At 44.5% G+C, this 18,257-nt stretch overlaps 2 protein-coding genes across 10 annotated transcripts; one reads left to right on the top strand and one right to left on the bottom strand.

Moving 5' to 3' along the window:
- Window positions 1-2,738: 2,738 nt before the first annotated feature.
- On the top strand, window positions 2,739-14,751 carry LOC119285960 (NHS-like protein 1). Its single transcript, XM_037565297.1, has 3 exons — window positions 2,739-3,608; window positions 12,572-12,867; window positions 14,245-14,751. Exons 1-3 carry the CDS (start codon window positions 2,830-2,832, stop codon window positions 14,586-14,588), a joined length of 1,419 nt encoding a protein of 472 aa, XP_037421194.1. The 5' UTR covers window positions 2,739-2,829; the 3' UTR covers window positions 14,589-14,751.
- Window positions 14,752-15,077: 326 nt separating this feature from the next.
- LOC119285959 lies at window positions 15,078-18,257 on the bottom strand. 9 transcript variants are annotated; one of them, XM_037565294.1, is made up of 6 exons: window positions 18,159-18,251; window positions 17,929-17,987; window positions 17,440-17,497; window positions 16,904-16,993; window positions 16,713-16,780; window positions 15,078-15,535 (listed from the first exon to the last, which is right to left on the bottom strand). In XM_037565294.1, the coding sequence occupies exons 1-6, from the start codon at window positions 18,172-18,174 to the stop codon at window positions 15,515-15,517; spliced, it is 312 nt and encodes a 103-aa protein (XP_037421191.1). In that variant the 5' UTR covers window positions 18,175-18,251; the 3' UTR covers window positions 15,078-15,514. The 9 variants fall into 9 exon arrangements, 5 of the variants coding, with proteins under 5 accessions (XP_037421191.1, XP_037421190.1, XP_037421192.1 ...); XM_037565293.1 differs by having other exon boundaries at window positions 15,078-15,436; XM_037565295.1 differs by having other exon boundaries at window positions 16,904-16,977.

Genomic DNA, 18,257 nt, shown 5'->3' with positions numbered 1-18,257 from the left:
TGTTGGTCCAAATTAGAGCCACTTGCGACGCCACCTGGGGCAACTCAGGTTTTTGGCTGTCGTACGTAGTGTTCATCCAATCGTGGCCTGAGATGAGATACGCGCGGCTACTATCAAGGTGTCGGCACGTCGGGAGGTCTTGCTGGATTTGTTTTACCATTGTCGAAATGTCTTGCGAACCGGGATTCCGAGCTTGATTGGGTTGTTCCGGAAGGAGGATTTTCCTCCGTTTATCGTGAGAGTTTGTGATGGACTAAATTGGGACACCCCTGCGGGTTTTAATCTTTCCAGATGCCGTGCCCGCGGTTATGTGGCAGATGGAAATTTTTAATATCCGGTTGTAGAGAACTTGACACCAGATTCGAAATAAAATACACCAACCGCGTGCGTAACCGTGACTGTCTCTTTTCGAGTGAGTTCGAGAAGAGAACACAATGGGGTTATGTTTGACTCGTAAGTAGTTCAACATCACTTCTTGATCATTACTATTTTGCGACCGTTATGCGTAGCTTCTCATCTTACTCTTGTACTCGTAAGTTAGTCACCATACAATGCTTAGTGTTTCCTGCAACCTCAACACTTATCCAATTCATACCCATTAAGCTTTGCTAGACTTGATACCCGTGGTAATGGGATTGTTGAGTCCTCGTGGCTCACAGATTACTACAACAACAGGTGCAGGTACAGGTAATGCGATCATCTGACACGAGTATGCTGCATGCTTGTTTTGGAATTCTTATTATGCTTCTTCTTCGATCAAGGGATAGGTTCCAGGCCCGGAGCCTGGGATTAGCAGGGTGGATGTCATTTTCTTTTTCGTTTGATTTCATCCGTAGTCGGATCCTGCTCTTCTGTATGATGATTGATATGTATTGATGAACTGTTGTATTCATGTTGTAGCTTGTGGCGAGTGTAAACCTTTATCTTGTATTATCATCTATTCAGTACATGGTATGTTGTAATGATATCCACCTTACTATGCGCTCGAAATGCGGTTGTGCCCCAATCATGAGTTCATCACGTGATTGAGATAGAATCACATATTGGGCGCTACACTGCCACTATTGTATTTCAGGTGCTTCTTCTATAACTTGGTATTAGTTTGCAGAGGGAGTATATTTTGCTGTCCCTTCTCATTTCCCGGCGAACCTCTTACTGTGTACATTTCAAATCGCTGGAAGTTGTCTTATACTATTTTAAAGGTTTTATCCAAACTACTAGCTGTCTGACTTGCTTTTTCGGAACAAAGTGTTCCAAGGATTGCCTTTTTACATATGATTATGCTCCATATGGCTACCTATATACACATATGAAGGTTCTGTTTAGATTGTACTCAAATCACGTGGAGCTGTTAATTTTCCAATTGTGCCATCGCCATGTTTACTCCAGGAAAATGAAATGTGCAAACTTCTTTCTTGATTAGTTAAATACTTGCTTTGCCTTAAATACAATCCCCATCTATGTCCCAGGTTTTCTTTTTTAATGAATTTCATACTCTCTGGAATACGATAACACACTGTCCTAATGGACAAGTCCACCAGCACCATTCCATGGGATTTTAGAAAATATATGTGAAATTGTATACGTTTTCTAAATATTTATCTTTTCTTATCCATGCTCCCTCTAGACAAATAGTAGGATCAAAAGATATGAATATTCACTTATGTTCAAATCTAAATGAAGTGTGTTTCACGCTTCTATTTCTGCAATATGTTTAAGAGTATATGATTTAGTATTCCTACTTTCTCAGTTATAATATATTGTGTACTTCATTCTTAGCCTTGCTTTTGGAAACAATATGCGAGCTATAATTACCATAAAGTTCAAAAATGCTAATTTGAAATTGAACAAGCAACAATCCAGTTACACTGCTTTCTTTCCCTTAAGCTTGCTAACGATACGGGCGAATACCCACTACAAATTTATCATTGAATGAAAAACTAAATATGACGATTAGAAAATTGTCGGTCAAGAGGCATGAATAGGAGATGAAAAGGAAATGAAAAGCTAAAACTTTTTGTGAAATTTGTATACATAGGGATCTAAATTCTTAATGTGCGTGCTTGCTCAACAAAGCTTACTAAAAATACACATATTTTCAGCATAGCATGGTTTTCAATGCAACTGTGATGCCAAATTTAAATGTATGTGTATATCTCATTGTAAACAACAAGCCACCATTTTTTATTAAAGGACTAAAATTTGTTACCATATTTGCTTGCCCACAACTAAATCAACCAAATAATGATTTTGGAGAGAAGACAACTCCTCTTTAATGGCAAGTGCGATTATTGATGATTGCTATTTCATGCTGACAGATTTTAATCATGTAATTTATAATCATTATAATAGAGAGAGTAATAAAGTAGCTCTGATCATTATAATAGAGAGAAATAAAATAGTTCATGAATTTGTTAGGATAATCAAGTTTTCTCCTCCTTTTATCTGGATGGATTCATCACCAAATATACTACTTGTAAACGATGCCTCTATTTTGCTAAGTGAATAAAGGAGGAGAAATTTTGTCAAAAAAGAAAAACTAATAATGATTTTCCTTTCCATGTGTACATGAATTTAACGGGTCTTTGTATTATTTAGGACAACGGGTCATTTTTTTTTGAGCATCAGTATGAATCCTGATGAGTTGAGAATATCACTGTCCACCTAACCAATGGTTGATTCGCTCGAGCACCGGGTCGTTAGTTTGTTAAACTTTCGGAAAAGAAAAGAGATTCGGTTTCCTCCTCTCTGTCCGATCCCCACTTTCTCCTGCAAATCCAATCCAATCCCATCCCGGCCGATACCCTAGCCAGAACAAAATCCTCCGCCATGAAAGCCGCCGCCAAGCCCAATCCTCCTCCGCTGCCATCGGCGGCGACTTCGACGCAGCTGTCGACCAAGGCGGCATCGTCCTCCTCCTCCTCCGCCGCCGATCCCAACCCCAAGCGCATCCTCCCCACCGCGGCCGACGCCGCGCACTCAACCCCCTCGCACCCTAATCCAAATCCCAACGGCGCGCCCAACCCACCCCCGCTCCTCCCGTCCCCGCACGTCGCCCACCTACAGCCCCTGCCCCCGCCGCGCCCGCTGCTCACCGTCGCGGCGGTGGAGGCCACCATGGCATCCATTCCACCCCCGCCGCAGTATGGTCTCGAGTGCCTCGACCGCCGCACCGTCGCGCTCTCCGACGGCACGGTTCGCACCTACTTTGCGTTGCCCCTAGAGCCTCCACCGCAACTCCGCCAGCCGCCGATATTCCCTGCGCCCCACTTAGGCCCGCCCGGCCCGGGGCCTGGCCTTAACAGGTGGATTCCGCCACTGATGCACGCCGTACCTCCTCCCTGGCCGCCCCAGAAGCGCAAGCGGGAGGGTCAGAGCAATGGTGGCCCCCCCGTTGAGTCCTCGGGCCGCCAACACCAACAACATCAGAAACCAGAGGAGAGGCGTACTGCAAAGCAGGTCAAGGTCGAGACGTCAGAGCTGGATGCGAAAACACTCGAGAGCTCCTTTCTTAAGATGGTGAGGGTGATCAACAAAAACACGGAGGTGAAGAAGAATTACCGGGCCAATGGACAGATTTCCCAGCTGAGATGCGTTGTCTGTAATAGGTTTGTTCTTCAATGCAAAATCTTTGCCTGTTGATTTATTTTGCACATACTCTACCAACTGAGCATAATTAGCAGTTTAGTATAGATCAAATTTCTGCAAGCGATTGCAGTGGATACAGCTTTATTTGTTAGTATTTTGCTACCGCTAGTTCTAGGATATCTGTACCTATCAATGCAATTTGTTCATTTTTTTTCGCGGGTGAATGCAATTTGTTCTTTAGCTGACAGAGAAAATCTTCTGATTGATGCCTCATGTTCTCTATTAACCCAGAACTGTTCTAGAAGGCAATCCTGTAGCATTAAAAAAGGCCTAGGTGCTAGGCGTCACCCTCCTCTGTATCCCTGAGTTGTCGTGATGTGCCACTCCAGCTTGCATCTTATCGAGCATTGGTAGTTCTATAGTTGTCTAACATTCCTTGTATGAAACTGTTTTAGTTTAGCGTTAGTGTTAGCTATCCACAGCTCAAAACAGTTCTGTTTATTTATGTTTTTGGAGCTATAAAGCATGAAGCTCCACCAAATAGTTTATGCAGGGCATGCCTCTGGGTAAATTAGACATCATGGCTAAATCTGAGAATAGTTTTGGATTAACCGGGTGTATCGGTTTGGTTTCTGCTGACGGGTTTGTTTGGTTCAGGTGTTAATAGGTTGACTCTGAAAGAGTTTGGTTCAGTTTGGTTTCTTATAGCAAATGGTTGGGTATGGTCAGTTATAGGCCTGAATAGGTCCAGCTCCAAAAAGTTTAGACCCGTAGTTCATGCCCGGTTGTTGACGTTGGTTCCGTTCGTAATTCTCTAGCCCATTCTTCTCAGCCCATCGGACTTCAATGGCTGCAGCTCGCCTTTGCGCATCGGCGCCGGAGTAGCTCCCTGGCCCCACCTTCGCAGGTATTGCGCACAGCTTGCCGGACTGACCTCCCGGCCACTGCCGTCGAGCGTCGCTCACGTGCGGCTCTCTGGACCTGCCTCTGCGTCCGCTGCCGTCGAGCGCCGTCGTGCGCAGCTCTCTGGACCTGCCTCTGTGGCCGCCACGCGCGGCTTGCCGGACTGGCCTCCACGTCAAGCGCCGCTCACGTGTGGCTCCTCGACCCCGCCTCGGCAGTCGCTGTCGTCGCCCCGCTCGTCAGACTGGCCTCCGCAGCCGCCCGCCGCCCAGATCAGCATTCGTCGTCTCTCCGCAGGCCCTCACCACAGCCGGCAGCCCAAACTCCCGAAACCACCTCGCAAACTCCAGAGCCGGAGTCCACTTCCCCCATGTAGGCAGCAAGAACGGCGTTCGCGAAGACGCCATTCCTGATGGAGCTTTCGTCGAACAGCCTGCAGGCATCCAGGAACCGGCCAGACCCGCCGTAGGACACGGCGAGCACGCAGGGCACAAAGACGCTGCCGAGCCACCCGGACCTCGCGGCGAGCAGGTGTAGGGGACCCGGTACGAGTCGAGCGGGCCACGTTGGGCGAGCGATCAGGGAGTTGAAGCAGAGGCTGGGTCTGCCATAGGACGATGGTTATTCTTACTACTCGAATGGTTTTCAAACCATTTCAGGAACTGGCTTCAACCACGGGTAAGCACTCAGTTTTAGTTCGATTTGGGTGGAAAGTCAAGTTGATTTGGTTTTGGTTGGGCTGACATAAATATACACTGAGTTTAATTTGGTTTGGGTTGCCACGTTTATTCGAGCAGGTTTGGTTGAGGTATGGTTTAGTTCTCAAACTTTTCTCGGATTTAATCATGGCAAGGGCCATTTTGCCATTTGGCGATTTGCTTACTTTGCGGATACATGACTTGCTATCATATTTTTTCTCCTCCATGAGTTACATTATGAGTTGACTTCTTATGTAGAAAAGTTAATCGCTGTTGCGGTAGCATCGAGTTCGTCGTCGTCTATTGTTTTGTACAATATTGTTTATGAATGTAGTCCCACTAGTTGGTACCTCATATACTTTTGATAATATCTAGTGCTATAGATAGTAGATACCCATCTATGCAGAGGTCCATATGAATGAAGAAACAAGGAACCTTGGTCACTCTTGGTTAACTTTCGTGGTTCCTAGAACTTGGCCTGAAACTTTGACCAAGTAGTTTATGCTGCCCACGTTTCCCCACTCTTAAATTTTTGGCAACAATTTGTTCATCATTTTTTTCTTTATATTTGAAAACAAAAGGCTTATCCTTAATTTTCTCTCACACGAGTTTGTTTGCAATGTTTAGTTTTCTACTTGTGGAAACAAATTTGTTACACGTCTTTGTGGTTCTTTATTCAGGTCTGGGCTCATGTGCCTACGTTTTTTATTTTCTAACATTGTTATGGTTGTCTGAATTTTGATGTCGAGTTGCAGTAGCAAGCAAAACTATTTTCCTAAAAGGGCAGAATCCCCGTTTTTTGTTTAAGCACTCGTTCTGTTTTCTCTTGTTCTTTACATTTCCCAACCTATGTTGTTCTTGAAATTTTAGCAACCTTTTGGCTCATACAAAATTGACCAGTTATATAGTTATATACATGTCCTATAAGCCAGTTATATGCTTGATTTTTTAAGACAATTTCATGCAATTTCCTTTTAAAGATGCCCGTATGGATATAATTTGATTACAGGGACTATATAGGTTTGCATGTGTTGAAGTGGAAAGAATAGCAACTGATGTTATTAGGAGGCCAAAGCCAACATATATATGTGTACAAGGGGATACCAAAAGACTAGAATACAAAAGGCCAAAAGACATCGTTAATATAACTCTAACACCCCCCCCCCCTCAAACTCATTGTGGATCCACAACACTGAGTTTGGAGAGGTGAAATCCATGTTGCGCTCTAGTCTGGGCCTTTGTGAAAAAGTCTGCTAGTTGTAACTCAGAAGGCACATATTGAAGAGCAATAACATGATCCTGCACAGTAGCTCGCACATAAGAAGCATCAACACCAATATGCTTGGTGAGCTCATGCTTCACGGGATCCCGCGCAATACTGATAGCATCTGTATTGTCTGACAAGAGGATGGTAGGTGTAGTAACAGAAACACCAAAATCCTCCAGTAACCATTGTAACCAAGTCACCTCTGCCGTCGTAAGAGCCATAGCTTGTAACTCAGCCTCTGCGCTCGAACGGGAAATTGCAGTATGTGTCTTCGTCTTCCAGGCAATGAGAGAACCACCCAGAAAAACACAGTAAGCAGAAAGTGAACGGCGATCCGTAGGATCACTAGCCCACGTAGCACCCGAATAGGCATGGAGCTGTAACGAGCTAGAATGGGAGAAAAAGAGACGATGAGAGATAGTGCCACGAAGATATCGTAAAACACAAAGAAGGTGACTATAGTGAACTGAAGTAGGAGCAGAAACAAACTGACTTAGAATATGAACAGGATAAGAGATATCTGGACGAGTGACGGACAGATAGACAAGACTCCCAACAAGATGAGATAACGCGTCGGATCAGACAAGGGCTCACCATCAGAAGCGCGAAGATGAACATTGAGCTCCATAGGAGTCTCAATAGTGCGCTCATCACTAAGAGCCGCACGAGCAAGAAGATCCTGGATATACTTTTCCTGGGAAATAAAAAAGCCATCAAAGGTGGAGGAAACCTCAATCTCAAGAAAGTAATGAAGAGGACCAAGATCAGACATAAGGAACGTCTCATTAAGACGGGCCTTGACAAAGGCAATGTACTCAGAATCGTCGCCAGTGATGATCATGTCATCAACATATAGAAGAAGAAGAGTGCGGCCACGAGCAGAAATGTGGACAAATAACGTTGGATCATGATCACTGGGAGAAAAACCAGCTGCGGTGATCACAAAGGCAAAATGCTCAAACCAAGCACGAGAGGCTTGCTTAAGGCTATAGAGAGAGTGACGAAGACGACACACCATTCCATCAAGAACTGAATACCCAGGTGGTGGCTGCATATAAACCTCCTCACGCAACTCACCATTAAGAAAGGCATTCTTAACATCAAGTTGAGACGCAGACCAGTGGCGAACAGAGGCCACGGCGAGAAGCGTGCAGACAGTGGTCATATGGGCCACAGGAGCAAATGTCTCGTTGTAATCACGACCATGCTCCTGTTGAAAGCCACGAGCCACAAGACGAGCTTTATAACGCTCAAGAGAACCATTAGAGCGGGTCTTAATCTTATAGACCCACTTGCAAGTGATGGGACGAACGCGAGGAGGAAGAGAAACCAGATCCCACGTGCGGTTGCGCTCAAGTGTGGCAATCTCCTCTGCCATCGCAAACTGCCATTCAGGATGAACAACAACATCACGATAAGAGGTAGGCTCAAGTACAATCGAAAGACCATATTGACTAGGAGAATAGCGATCAGGAGGAGGGCAACGTCGAGCCCGAAGACCATAAGTCGGCTGGGAAGATGAAGATGGCGCACCCGAAGTAGATGGCACATCAGTAGAATTATCCACAACACGTGGACAATGGGTATAATGAAAACGGAAGGTGGGACGATAAGGAACCACATGAGGTGATGGAGATGGGGAAGACATCGTTGATGAAGGTGGAGAGTCATGCGGCAAGGGAGGAGACGAAAGTGTAGGAGGAGGTGGCGGTGGATCTGCAGTAGTGGGATGAGGAGGAGTAGGAATACGAGGCACAGAGGGACGTGTATCAGGAAACGTGAGAAAAGAGATCCTCATCTGAAATGGCCGAGGAGGATGGTCGTGGGTAGAATAGACGAGACTCATCAAAAGTCACATCCCGAGAAATACGCATCCGACGATCGACTGGATCCCAACACCGGTACTCCTTATGCTCATCACTATAGCCTAGAAAAACACACTTAACAGACTGAGCGGTTAGTTTGGTGCGTTCTCGGGGCGCAAGGAGAACATAGCAAACACAACGAACAACCGAAGCGCCGAATAATCAGGAGGACGATCAAAAAGACGCTCTAGAGGAATATGACCCTGCAGAGCATATGATGGTTGAATGTTTATGAGATATGTGGCCGTGGAGACAGCCTCAGCCCAAAAATGAGGTGGAAGAGAGGCGGCAATCATCATTGCACGAGCTGTCTCAAGAAGGTGACGATGTTTGCGCTCAGCCACACCATTCTGAGCGTGAGCACCAGGACATGAGAACTGAGCAATAGTACCTTGCTCGGCAAGAAAACCAAGCAACATTTTGGAGATAAATTCGCCCGCAGAATCAGCACGAAATACACGAATAGGTGTAGAGAACTGAGTGTGGATCATGGCAGCAAAACGCTTATAAATAGAGAGAACCTCACTACGAGAAGACATAAAGTAAAGCCAAGTGTAGCAAGAGAAAACATCTACAAAAATAATATAGTATTGATGACCCCCTTTGGAAGTGAAGGGAGCCGGACCCCATACACCGGAATGTACTAAATCAAAAGGGCGTTGAGACACCGACTCACTAGTAGGATAAGGTAACTGGACCTGTTTACCAAGCCTACAACCCTGACACTGTAAGGAGACATCTCCTGAGACAGGTCCCAAAAGACCACGACGAACTAAAGATGATAGTCGAGAACCACAAGGGTGACCAAGTCGATGATGCCACTGCTGGAAGGAGCTGTAGTTGAAGCGACGAAGGCAGATGAATTGGCAAGTGTGGTAGCAGCAGAAGGCACATGAAGCCAGTCTAACTCCCAAAGGCCCTGAGAATCATGGCGGCGAGGGCCAGCCCCGACCAGGGCCTTCGTGTGATGATCCTGGATAGTGCAAGAATCAACATCAAGAATGACACGACAACCAGAATCAGTAAGCTGACTCGCGGAAAAAAGGTTCATGGCAAGACAAGGAACATGAGAAACATCTGGAACATAAAATGAAGAAGTGGAAAGAGTGCCTCGACTAGTAACAGGAAGTGGAGTACCATCGGGAGTATGAACATTAATAGGGAAATCGAGAGATCTAAGAGAGGACAAGACAGAAGAATCAGAAGACATATGAAATGAAGCTCCAGAATCCAGAACCCATGGGGATGTACCTGACTGTGTTAACAGTGGTCGCCCAGCACTAGAAGCACCAGTCACAGAGCCTGCAGTACCTGTCGAAGAACCTGAAGCAACAAGTAGACGCTTAAGCTTCACAGTATCCTGCTTAGTAAAAGGGACCGTAGACGGCGTCGAGGAAGAAGCATGAGTCCCAGCAGACGAATTGCACTCCCTATTACGCATATCACACTTCTTCTTGAAGCAATCGGACTTGGGGTGACCATTCGTGTTGCAGTAGCCGCAATGAGTACGAGGACGAGAGCTGCCCTCACGAGAGCGACCCTCACTACCAGAAGGAGTGGGCAGTAGCGGCGGAGCACTGGAGCGAGAAACCACTGGTGGCGCGGCAGCTCGAGTAGTGAGCACAGAGGAAACCCGAAGCAAACCAGCACCACGGAGGCAAGTCTCCTCAGCATGCAGCTCAGAAAGCACCTCAGAAATAGAAACACGGCCACGAGCAAACAACTGAGCACGTCGAGGCTCAAACTCCCCACGGAGGCGCGACAAGAACTCATACACTCGCTGAAATTCCAAGTCTGACCTCACAGTCTGGCAACACGGGCAAGTTCCACAAACAGCGGTGCAGAGGGAGTCAAGCTGGCGCCAGATAGCAGACTCTGAGTGTAGAACTCATCAATAGTGGAGTCTCCCTGCTGAAGAGCATGCTCCTGACAAACCACAGACAAATAGAGAGCATCACCAGAGGGCTGATAGCGCTGGTGAAGATGAGCCCACATCTCAAAGATAGTGCTGAGGCCCATAAACTCAGAAGCAAACTGAGGTAGGACACTGGAAGTGAGGACAGCCGCTGCACGAGCATCATCATCACACTACCCAGTGTAAGCAGCCAAATCATCACGATAAATGGAAAGGGCATTCGAATAATCCAAGATCTGTTGGTCATAAGCAGCAGCCGCGTCATCAGTAGCAACCCTGGCAACAACCCTATCAGCATCAGAAGCATCTGCGGCAAGAGCCGGTGCGGGTGGCGGTGGGGTAGGAGCCATAGGAGCAACTGGACGTGGAGGACAAGGTACCTCGCCGGAAAGAACACCCCAGAAATGAAGGCCACACATGTGAATGCGCATAAAACCAACGAACCCAGCATAGTTACCCCATCAAATATCAGCGGGCAACGCGGGATGGCGACATAGCCAGATGACGTCGACGACATGGTGCTCCTTTCTCCTCTCTCTTTTTTTAATAGGAGGATACCAAGTCAACCGAAGCATCAGGAAGTAGTCACAACAACAGATCGCACGCACCCCAGTCGAGCACCTCGATGGAGGAAGCGGGCAGAGCGATACGATGGGCGGCAGCCGAAGAGACGACTGAACCACAAATCGCAGACCATCGAAACCAAACTGGCATACACGAGAGAACTCGAGGCCAGAAGAATAACCAGCGGTGGCTGGCAGGCCAGGAGAAGCCGGCAGCGAGCGGCGGCTGGCGGACCAGGAGAAGCCGGCGGCGAGCGGCGGCTGGTGGACCAGGAGAAGCTGCCGGCGGCTCGTGCCTCCACCTCGAGGCGGTGGCCGGCAGAGGGTGTCCCGGGGCCGCGGATCAGGAGTGGCCGACAGAGAGAATCCCGGGACAGTGGGCCGGAAGGAGGCAACGGCCGGCGACGAAGATCCCTGGGCCGCTAGCGACGGCTGCCTGGAAGCAGACGCGGTCGACCTAGGCGACACAGAGACGACTGCAGCCGGCGGCCGATCTTGGAGTTGGAGGAGACGACGGGCCGGTAGGTGTGGAGGTCAAGCACCGAACGAAGCAGGGGATAGCCACCGCTCGATGGATGTGTGTAGAGGATAAAGATCAGGAAGGAAACCGATCTGGAGGTCGATCAGGGGGAGCAATCGATCAGCCACAGATCGAAAAAAATTAAGAAATCCAATTGCAGCATGAGTTGCAGCGTGCGGAAGGGACCTTAGACCAGGCTCGATACCATGTTGAAGTGGAAAGAATAGCAACTGATGTTATTAGGAGGCCAAAGCCAACATATATACGTGTACAAGGGGATACCAAAAGACTATAGAATACAAAAGGCCAAAAGGCATCGCTAATATAACTCTAACAGCATGCACTCCTAAATTGTTCATACAATACGAAGAATGCAGAGCTTCATGCTGCTCATCCTGAGTTTATGCAGCCTATGCTTCTCCACTCTTAATCAATGTTCAAAAAAGCGGAAAGCGTAAGCGATGCGGAAGGACACAGCTTAGAGCAATGGGCGCTTCAGCGTTTTCAAAATTGGCTGTTTTTGAATTATATGCACAGGAAAATAGGAAACATGGCACATAGGTAATTGAAATAGCATCTAAAGTGCAGTTCACACCATAGCAAATACACATGAGGTTCACACAGCAAGCAAATTAACAACTAAAGTGCAGTTCAGTTGAAATAGACATTGTCTAATAGAGATCATGTTGCCAGAGTTTGGCCAGAATCTGAAGGAAATAGTTCCGAAACAGACCCTAATAATAAGATAAATGGCATATGCTATTAGTGCGTAAGCAGCCAAGCAGAAGTAGTTCAAAAACAGCCAAATTTTGGCCAAAATTTAAAAAAAGCGCTCAATCTACCCTTTAGGGCCAAAGCGAAGCATTTTGCCATCACCCAGCGCTTAAGCGTACTTAAGTGTCGCTTAAAAACGCTTTCTTGAACACTGCTCTGAATTTCGTGGCAATGATTTGTTTTTCCTTCTTTTTACTTATATTTGAAAACAAAAGACTTATCCAGTTGTCCTTCATTTTCTTTACATGAGTTTGTTTGCGATCTTTAATTTCCTTGTTTCAGCATTCTTTCTGTTTTCTTTTGTTTTTACATTTCTCAACCTGTATTGTTCTTGAAATGTCAGCAACTTTTTGGCCCACGAAATTGACTAATTATATACTTCTATGTATGTTTTATTAGACAGTTATATGCATGGTTTTTGAAGACAATGTCATGCGATTTATTTTTGAAGATGCCTGTATGCATAATTTGGTTACAGGGACTCGATGGACTTGCATGCACTCCTCAATCATTCATACAATACGAGGAATCCAGAGCTTCGTGCAGATCATCTTGGGTTGCACAAAGCTATATGTGTTCTTATGGGTTGGAACTACTCCATAGATCCTGTAAACAGAAAGGCTTACCAAACATTATCTACTGCTGATGCTGAAGCCAATCAAGGAGATCATATTTTATGGCCACCAACAATCATAGTTGAGAACACATACAAGTCAAATAACGACGGGCAAAAGGATGTCATGACTAATAAAGAGATGGATGGCAAGCTCAGAGGTACTCATCAAATACTTGCTCTGTCACTGTGACTTTGGCAGTTCAAATTGATTACTTTGTTAATGAGCAGATTGTGATGTTTAGCCTCTTCGTGTTTGTTTGAAGGAGTGTGACAAATCAATTGCTTGGACCAAAGCGAAAGCTTTATAAAACCATTTTCCTTGATAAGACTTAGCCCTGCCAGAGGATAATCTTCGAGGGTCACTTATAAAATTTTGAAAACTATACTGGCACGTTTTTTAAATGACCAATACAACTTTTCTCTTGGAAGGATTAATCACACCATTTGGTCTCTGGAAATTGCATTAGATGGTTTTCTCACCCCTTATGTTTTTCACCCTCCCTTGAGGAAATTTCCGTGAAGAGTAGGCTTGCTACCCTTATGCTTCAGCTGAAAATGTTTTTGGTCTACCTGACTTATTCGAGCTCCCTTGTCCATGTTTTATTACACCTTATGTCAGCTGGCTTATCATTTCTAATTTGCCCATGACATGGTTGACAGTATTTTGTCAGCTAAAAAGTTTATTTACTTTCCAACAATGTAGTCGTTTGCCTGTCTTATATATTGGCTAATGCAGTGTGGTTTTAAAGAGTTGGATTGCATCTTAACGTTTCATGGTCTGTTACCCGTCAGTGTGACCTTGGAATTATTTGGATAGATAGGGGGTTTAGGCCTGCCCGATCCCTTGTGGTGGGAAATTAAGTTGATGTAACATGAGTGCTCATTCAAGGGATTGGATTGTACCCTGTCTGTCAAAATAAGCCCTTAGTGTGGGTTTCCCTGTAGTTTTAATCTCAAATGTGCATATACCATATAGTGAGGTTGGTTCTAAAATATGTATATACAAAGTGTGTTAATATTGGCAAGTTATACTGCAGTTGTTACAGCATGGAGCTTAGAATCTTATATAATTTTGGCCTGGCTAATAATATGGGGTGTGCCCTCTATCTATGCGTGCTCTTTGATGGAAGCAGGTTAAGTAACAGAGAGCGTCGGTTGGGTGGTAGAGAACTACAGCATCATTGATGTTTTCTTGCTTAAATGTCATTTAGTCAGGCAAACCCAGCCACGTCCACACTAATCCTGTTTTAGGGCGTTGTGCAGATTCTCCATGAGGGGGTTAAGCGAACACACAAATTGTTTGGTGGTCAAGTGAGCGTGACCAATAGAATAATAGATTGGGGGATTGAAGTGTAGTTTCTCCTAGTACAACTTTCAGTTAGTTGAGCCTTTTTCTCTGCTTCAAATATTGTGCATCTTAGCAGTTTGCCATACCCAGTTAACATTCGATTCAATTGTCTCTGCTGCATTTAGTTTGTTTTAAAATTCATTACGAGTCCCAGGCACTAATCCATGAATATCTATTTGTTGTCCAGAAATGGGGTTCGCCGGTGTGAGTGTGAAGCCACTAGTGGGCAAGGATGGAGCCATGCTAGTGACATTCGCAAGCAACCTGGCTGGTCTGAAGGAAGCTGCGCGGCTTGCTGAGCTCTTGGAGACTGAAGGCCATGGACGAGCGCAGTGGGTCCACGCCCGGGGCCTCACCCCGTCTTTTGTTGGGGGCAGTAACCCCATGTTTGTCAAGGTGGATGAGACGGGCCAACCGACATGGGTCCTCTATGGCTATTTGGCCACGGCATGGGACTTGGACACGCTTGACGCGGAGTCGAGGCAAAATGTTGTAATAAAGAGCAGGAAAGAGTTCGATTTATCTGAGTAGGACCCACCCTGTTACAAGTGTGTATTTTATATAAGTTATAAAACGGACTAGTTTGTCGACAGCGACAGCCACATTTCACAAGTTTATCTGACTATGATGCAGGGCTCATCCTTGTTAGTCATTTCATCGACTCATTGGTTTTAATGTGAAATCCTTTTTGATATGGTTGCTCAAGTGTTGCCTCCTTGACATGAACTAGTGGTTGGGGCGTGCTTCCTGAGCGTTCATGTGCGTACTTTGGTCCAGGTTAAGCGGACCAGGTTAATCTTTGATGACATTTATATACAGCCAAAGTGATTTGACTACAAATGAATATGCAAAGATTGACTACAGATGAATATGCAAATCTTTGCTGACTTTAACCTCCCGATTTGTTCCATAATTTATTATAAACCTGCTATTACGAGGATGACATGTGCTTCTTTGCCGTCATGTGCGCACCAGTCTTGTCAATACAAGTGCAGTAGAAAAGTGTTGAGTCGTCAGGCATAGCAAGGTAATAGGTCTATATTAACAGATAGTGGCAGTCTTACAAGGTCGATGATATAGCACACCCTGCAAACCGACAATTACACTTCATGGAAACACAATTCAATCATGTTCATAGGTGTGTCCATGGAAAAAAAGATGGTCATGTTGAATACTAAATGACATGAGTTCATTCTGCACGAAATGAATACTAAATAAAATGAATTCTTAAGTGTGTCCAGAAAAGCATTTTCACATCTTTGACAATTCAAAATGAGTTCATTGTAGCCACTGGGGCGGGCCTGTTGGGCCTCTTCAAACTTCCCATATCCCAGGATTCAGGACCGTTGAGCTTTTTGGTTGTTGATATAATTATATACCTAAATAATTTACAGTGAACTAATGAATAAGTGGTGTACATATGTAATCTTGACATCACAACCTAATGAAAAAATAAATCAGTGCGATGATATATGAACCTGAAAAAAAAAGACTAAAGGTCAGGACATACATGTATGTGTTAATACGTATACATCAAACTTTCACTGGTTAGATATATTATGAAGCAATTCATATCAACAAATGGACCTCCAAACCAAAAGAGGAACTTCTTCATGATGCGAGTGAATATACTTGACTATATCTACCAAAATCCAAATGGACGAGTTGGGTAAGAGCTCTGGTATAAAGTAGAAATCCATGATTTTGACTCCATTTTCCATATGCTATCTTTTGGACGAGTCTGGTTATATATACATGAATCAGGAAAACTTGTGTCTATATATGTATGTCAACTTTACATTAAACCAAACATACCCCCTAGCAATTTCAGAACTCCTTTCTAACTACAAAGTTCATCTAGACATAACACAAAACGTTGAATACTTCATCATTGCCATTTGATGTAGATGATTGCAAACTAAGTGGGGAGTTGCAAACCAAACTATTGTGTTCATTTGATTTTGAAACCTGTTCGTAAATGTACATATCTTGAAAAAACAAAAACAAATGCACTAATAAGAGTGGTACTTTGCTGGTGAAAAATAAACAGAAGACTACTCATGTGCATCATATCCCACAATTAATTTATGATGCTAGCGGAGCTGTAAGAAAACAGCTGGATATGCAGAGGGTACAAGCACAACATGGCTTGGACATGTCGTGGCCTAATCTACCTTAGCTAGTAGCAATGGTGCTGCACGGTGTTAAGTGCAAACTTCTTCTGAATGGCCTTGCTTATTCAGTGTTTTTAATTATTGTGCAGACTTTAATCCTAATTTAACGGACCTCATCTGGCTCTCAAATGAAATGTACTACAGCTCAAAGAGCAGCAGCTTTCTTTGCTTCAGCCTTTCGCCCTAACAAATAAAGTGCCCATTCAATGTGCAGGCTGCAGTTTCAAGTAATCACAAGGCAAAACAAGCACAAGAGAGTAGCCTGAACCCTGCAAGCCAAATTGTATTCCTCACATCTGAACCCACAGTGTCTTGAACAATGTTCGGCATCACCAGTGCAGACGTATCGTATCAAACAGATCGTCCAAATTCTAAACATTAACAAGTTCAGTTTTCGTTGCTCCCATCGAATATACGGCCTTAATACCGACATAGTTGCATAAAGTAAGAAACACAGAGACATGAAAGCAATATATCTTGCCTTTGAGGTTGTTGTTGACGCCTCCGTCATCCCCAAGATCCTCCTTCGACGTTCCGCTCGCTTAAGCTCTAAAAACAACACGCACCATAGTACACAGAGAAAACACAACATTAAGCAGTCAGCAGTCCATAACTACCATATACACATCGAATCTGATCCGACGAAGCAAGAAAGATTCAAAATCTACTCACCGTGTCGTGATTGTCCTGGTTGATCAGGAGTCCAGGAAGGCTTCCCCGAGTTGGCTTTGGCACATGAGCGAATCCTGAAGTAGAGAAACACTAGAAGAAACAGATCATCACCATGCCAATAAAAAATGAGAGGTCTAGTGAAGATCAAAGAAACACCACAACAACCTAATCGACTATATCTCTTCTTTAATATTTTCTTTTCTTCTTTGTAATTCTAATTAGTCAACATGGCAGAAGGATTTATCCCTCTTTAATTTTACATTAATATCTAAATTTACGGTGTGGCATATATGTTAATACCCCCAGCCTAAAATCTGAGAAGAGCAAAAACAAAAAAACTGGGAAAGTTCCCTTGGTTATTCTAAGTTTCCGTTGAACTGGCGAAATCATCTGTAGGTAGTTCAAGTTTTACGCCGCATACAAGAACTGAACATCCTCGGACACCTCACAAATGTAGGACAAGTCAGGCAAGCGACAATATATTGAGGGTGAAAAAAATGCTTATCGATTCATGAGTTGAGAAACCAATCATATACCTTCATATTTAGCAACGCAATTATCCAAGAAAGATGTTAAGCCTGGGGAGCTCTTCAACTGAATGAAAAACAACAAGTCTACATATCAATTAACAGAAGAGACAGTTTGTTAGGAAATCCAGCAGTAAACAAAAAAACACGCTGCTAATTCTTAATATCATAAACCTGTAAGATTGTACACACGAAGTCATGTCCGTAATTATTACGCCAAATCAGTATACCACCGCCATAGTACTACACCGTCTAATTACCTATACAATTAACAGACTAAAGAAAACCATTTCAACATGAATTAGACGAACCATACAGAACTAATTAAGGGATATTTAAGGTGTAAATGCAGGTACATACCTCTGCTTATAGAAGTCTCTATTACAGTACTCTCTTTCACAGCTTGATTACAGATCTAAGCTTCTATTTATTAACAAGTATATTTCTTCAAGTCAGAGGCAGAAAAAGAGAACACTCATTCAGTTACCATTTTCTAACCTTTACATCCTCATTCCTCTTCCACGAAAAGCATGCTAACTGAATAATATTAGTACTCCCTGTCATAAGAATGATATTAGTTAGATACCAAGAAATGCCAGGTTGCTGGATTAGTTCAAGGGATACTTTAGACAGCCAAAATAACAATAGCACGCACGCATCAGATTCCTCACTGTTTTTGCGTGGCTGACTGACTGTAGAGAAGGTTATGGAGGATTGTGTGATCTCACCTGAGAGGACCTCCATTTGTTGCCGTGCGCGACGAAGAGGGGTGCGGAAGGAGGCGGCTGTGTGTGACGAAGATGTTGCCGGGGATGGAGGCGGCAGCG

Source organism: Triticum dicoccoides, chromosome 4A (assembly GCF_002162155.2).
Source record: "Triticum dicoccoides isolate Atlit2015 ecotype Zavitan chromosome 4A, WEW_v2.0, whole genome shotgun sequence".
NCBI lineage: Eukaryota > Viridiplantae > Streptophyta > Magnoliopsida > Poales > Poaceae > Triticum > Triticum dicoccoides.
Note: the sequence above shows the minus strand (reverse complement) of the source record. Positions and strands in the feature narration are given on the sequence as shown.

What these genes read in the sequence shown, in the direction of transcription:
- LOC119285960 (XM_037565297.1), top strand. Translation starts at nt 2,830, where the DNA reads ATGAAAGCCGCCGCCAAGCCCAATCCTCCTCCGCTGCCATCGGCGGCG. An exon ending in AGATGCGTTGTCTGTAATAG is followed by an intron (nt 3,609 to 12,571) that starts GTTTGTTCTTCA and finishes ATTTGGTTACAG; the next exon opens with GGACTCGATGGACTTGCATG. An exon ending in GATGGATGGCAAGCTCAGAG is followed by an intron (nt 12,868 to 14,244) that starts GTACTCATCAAA and finishes TTTGTTGTCCAG; the next exon opens with AAATGGGGTTCGCCGGTGTG.
- LOC119285959 (XM_037565292.1), bottom strand. An exon ending in AGAGGAATGAGGATGTAAAG is followed by an intron (nt 17,498 to 17,928) that starts GTTAGAAAATGG and finishes TTTTTCATTCAG; the next exon opens with TTGAAGAGCTCCCCAGGCTT. An exon ending in ACCAGGACAATCACGACACG is followed by an intron (nt 16,781 to 16,903) that starts GTGAGTAGATTT and finishes TGTTGTTTTTAG; the next exon opens with AGCTTAAGCGAGCGGAACGT.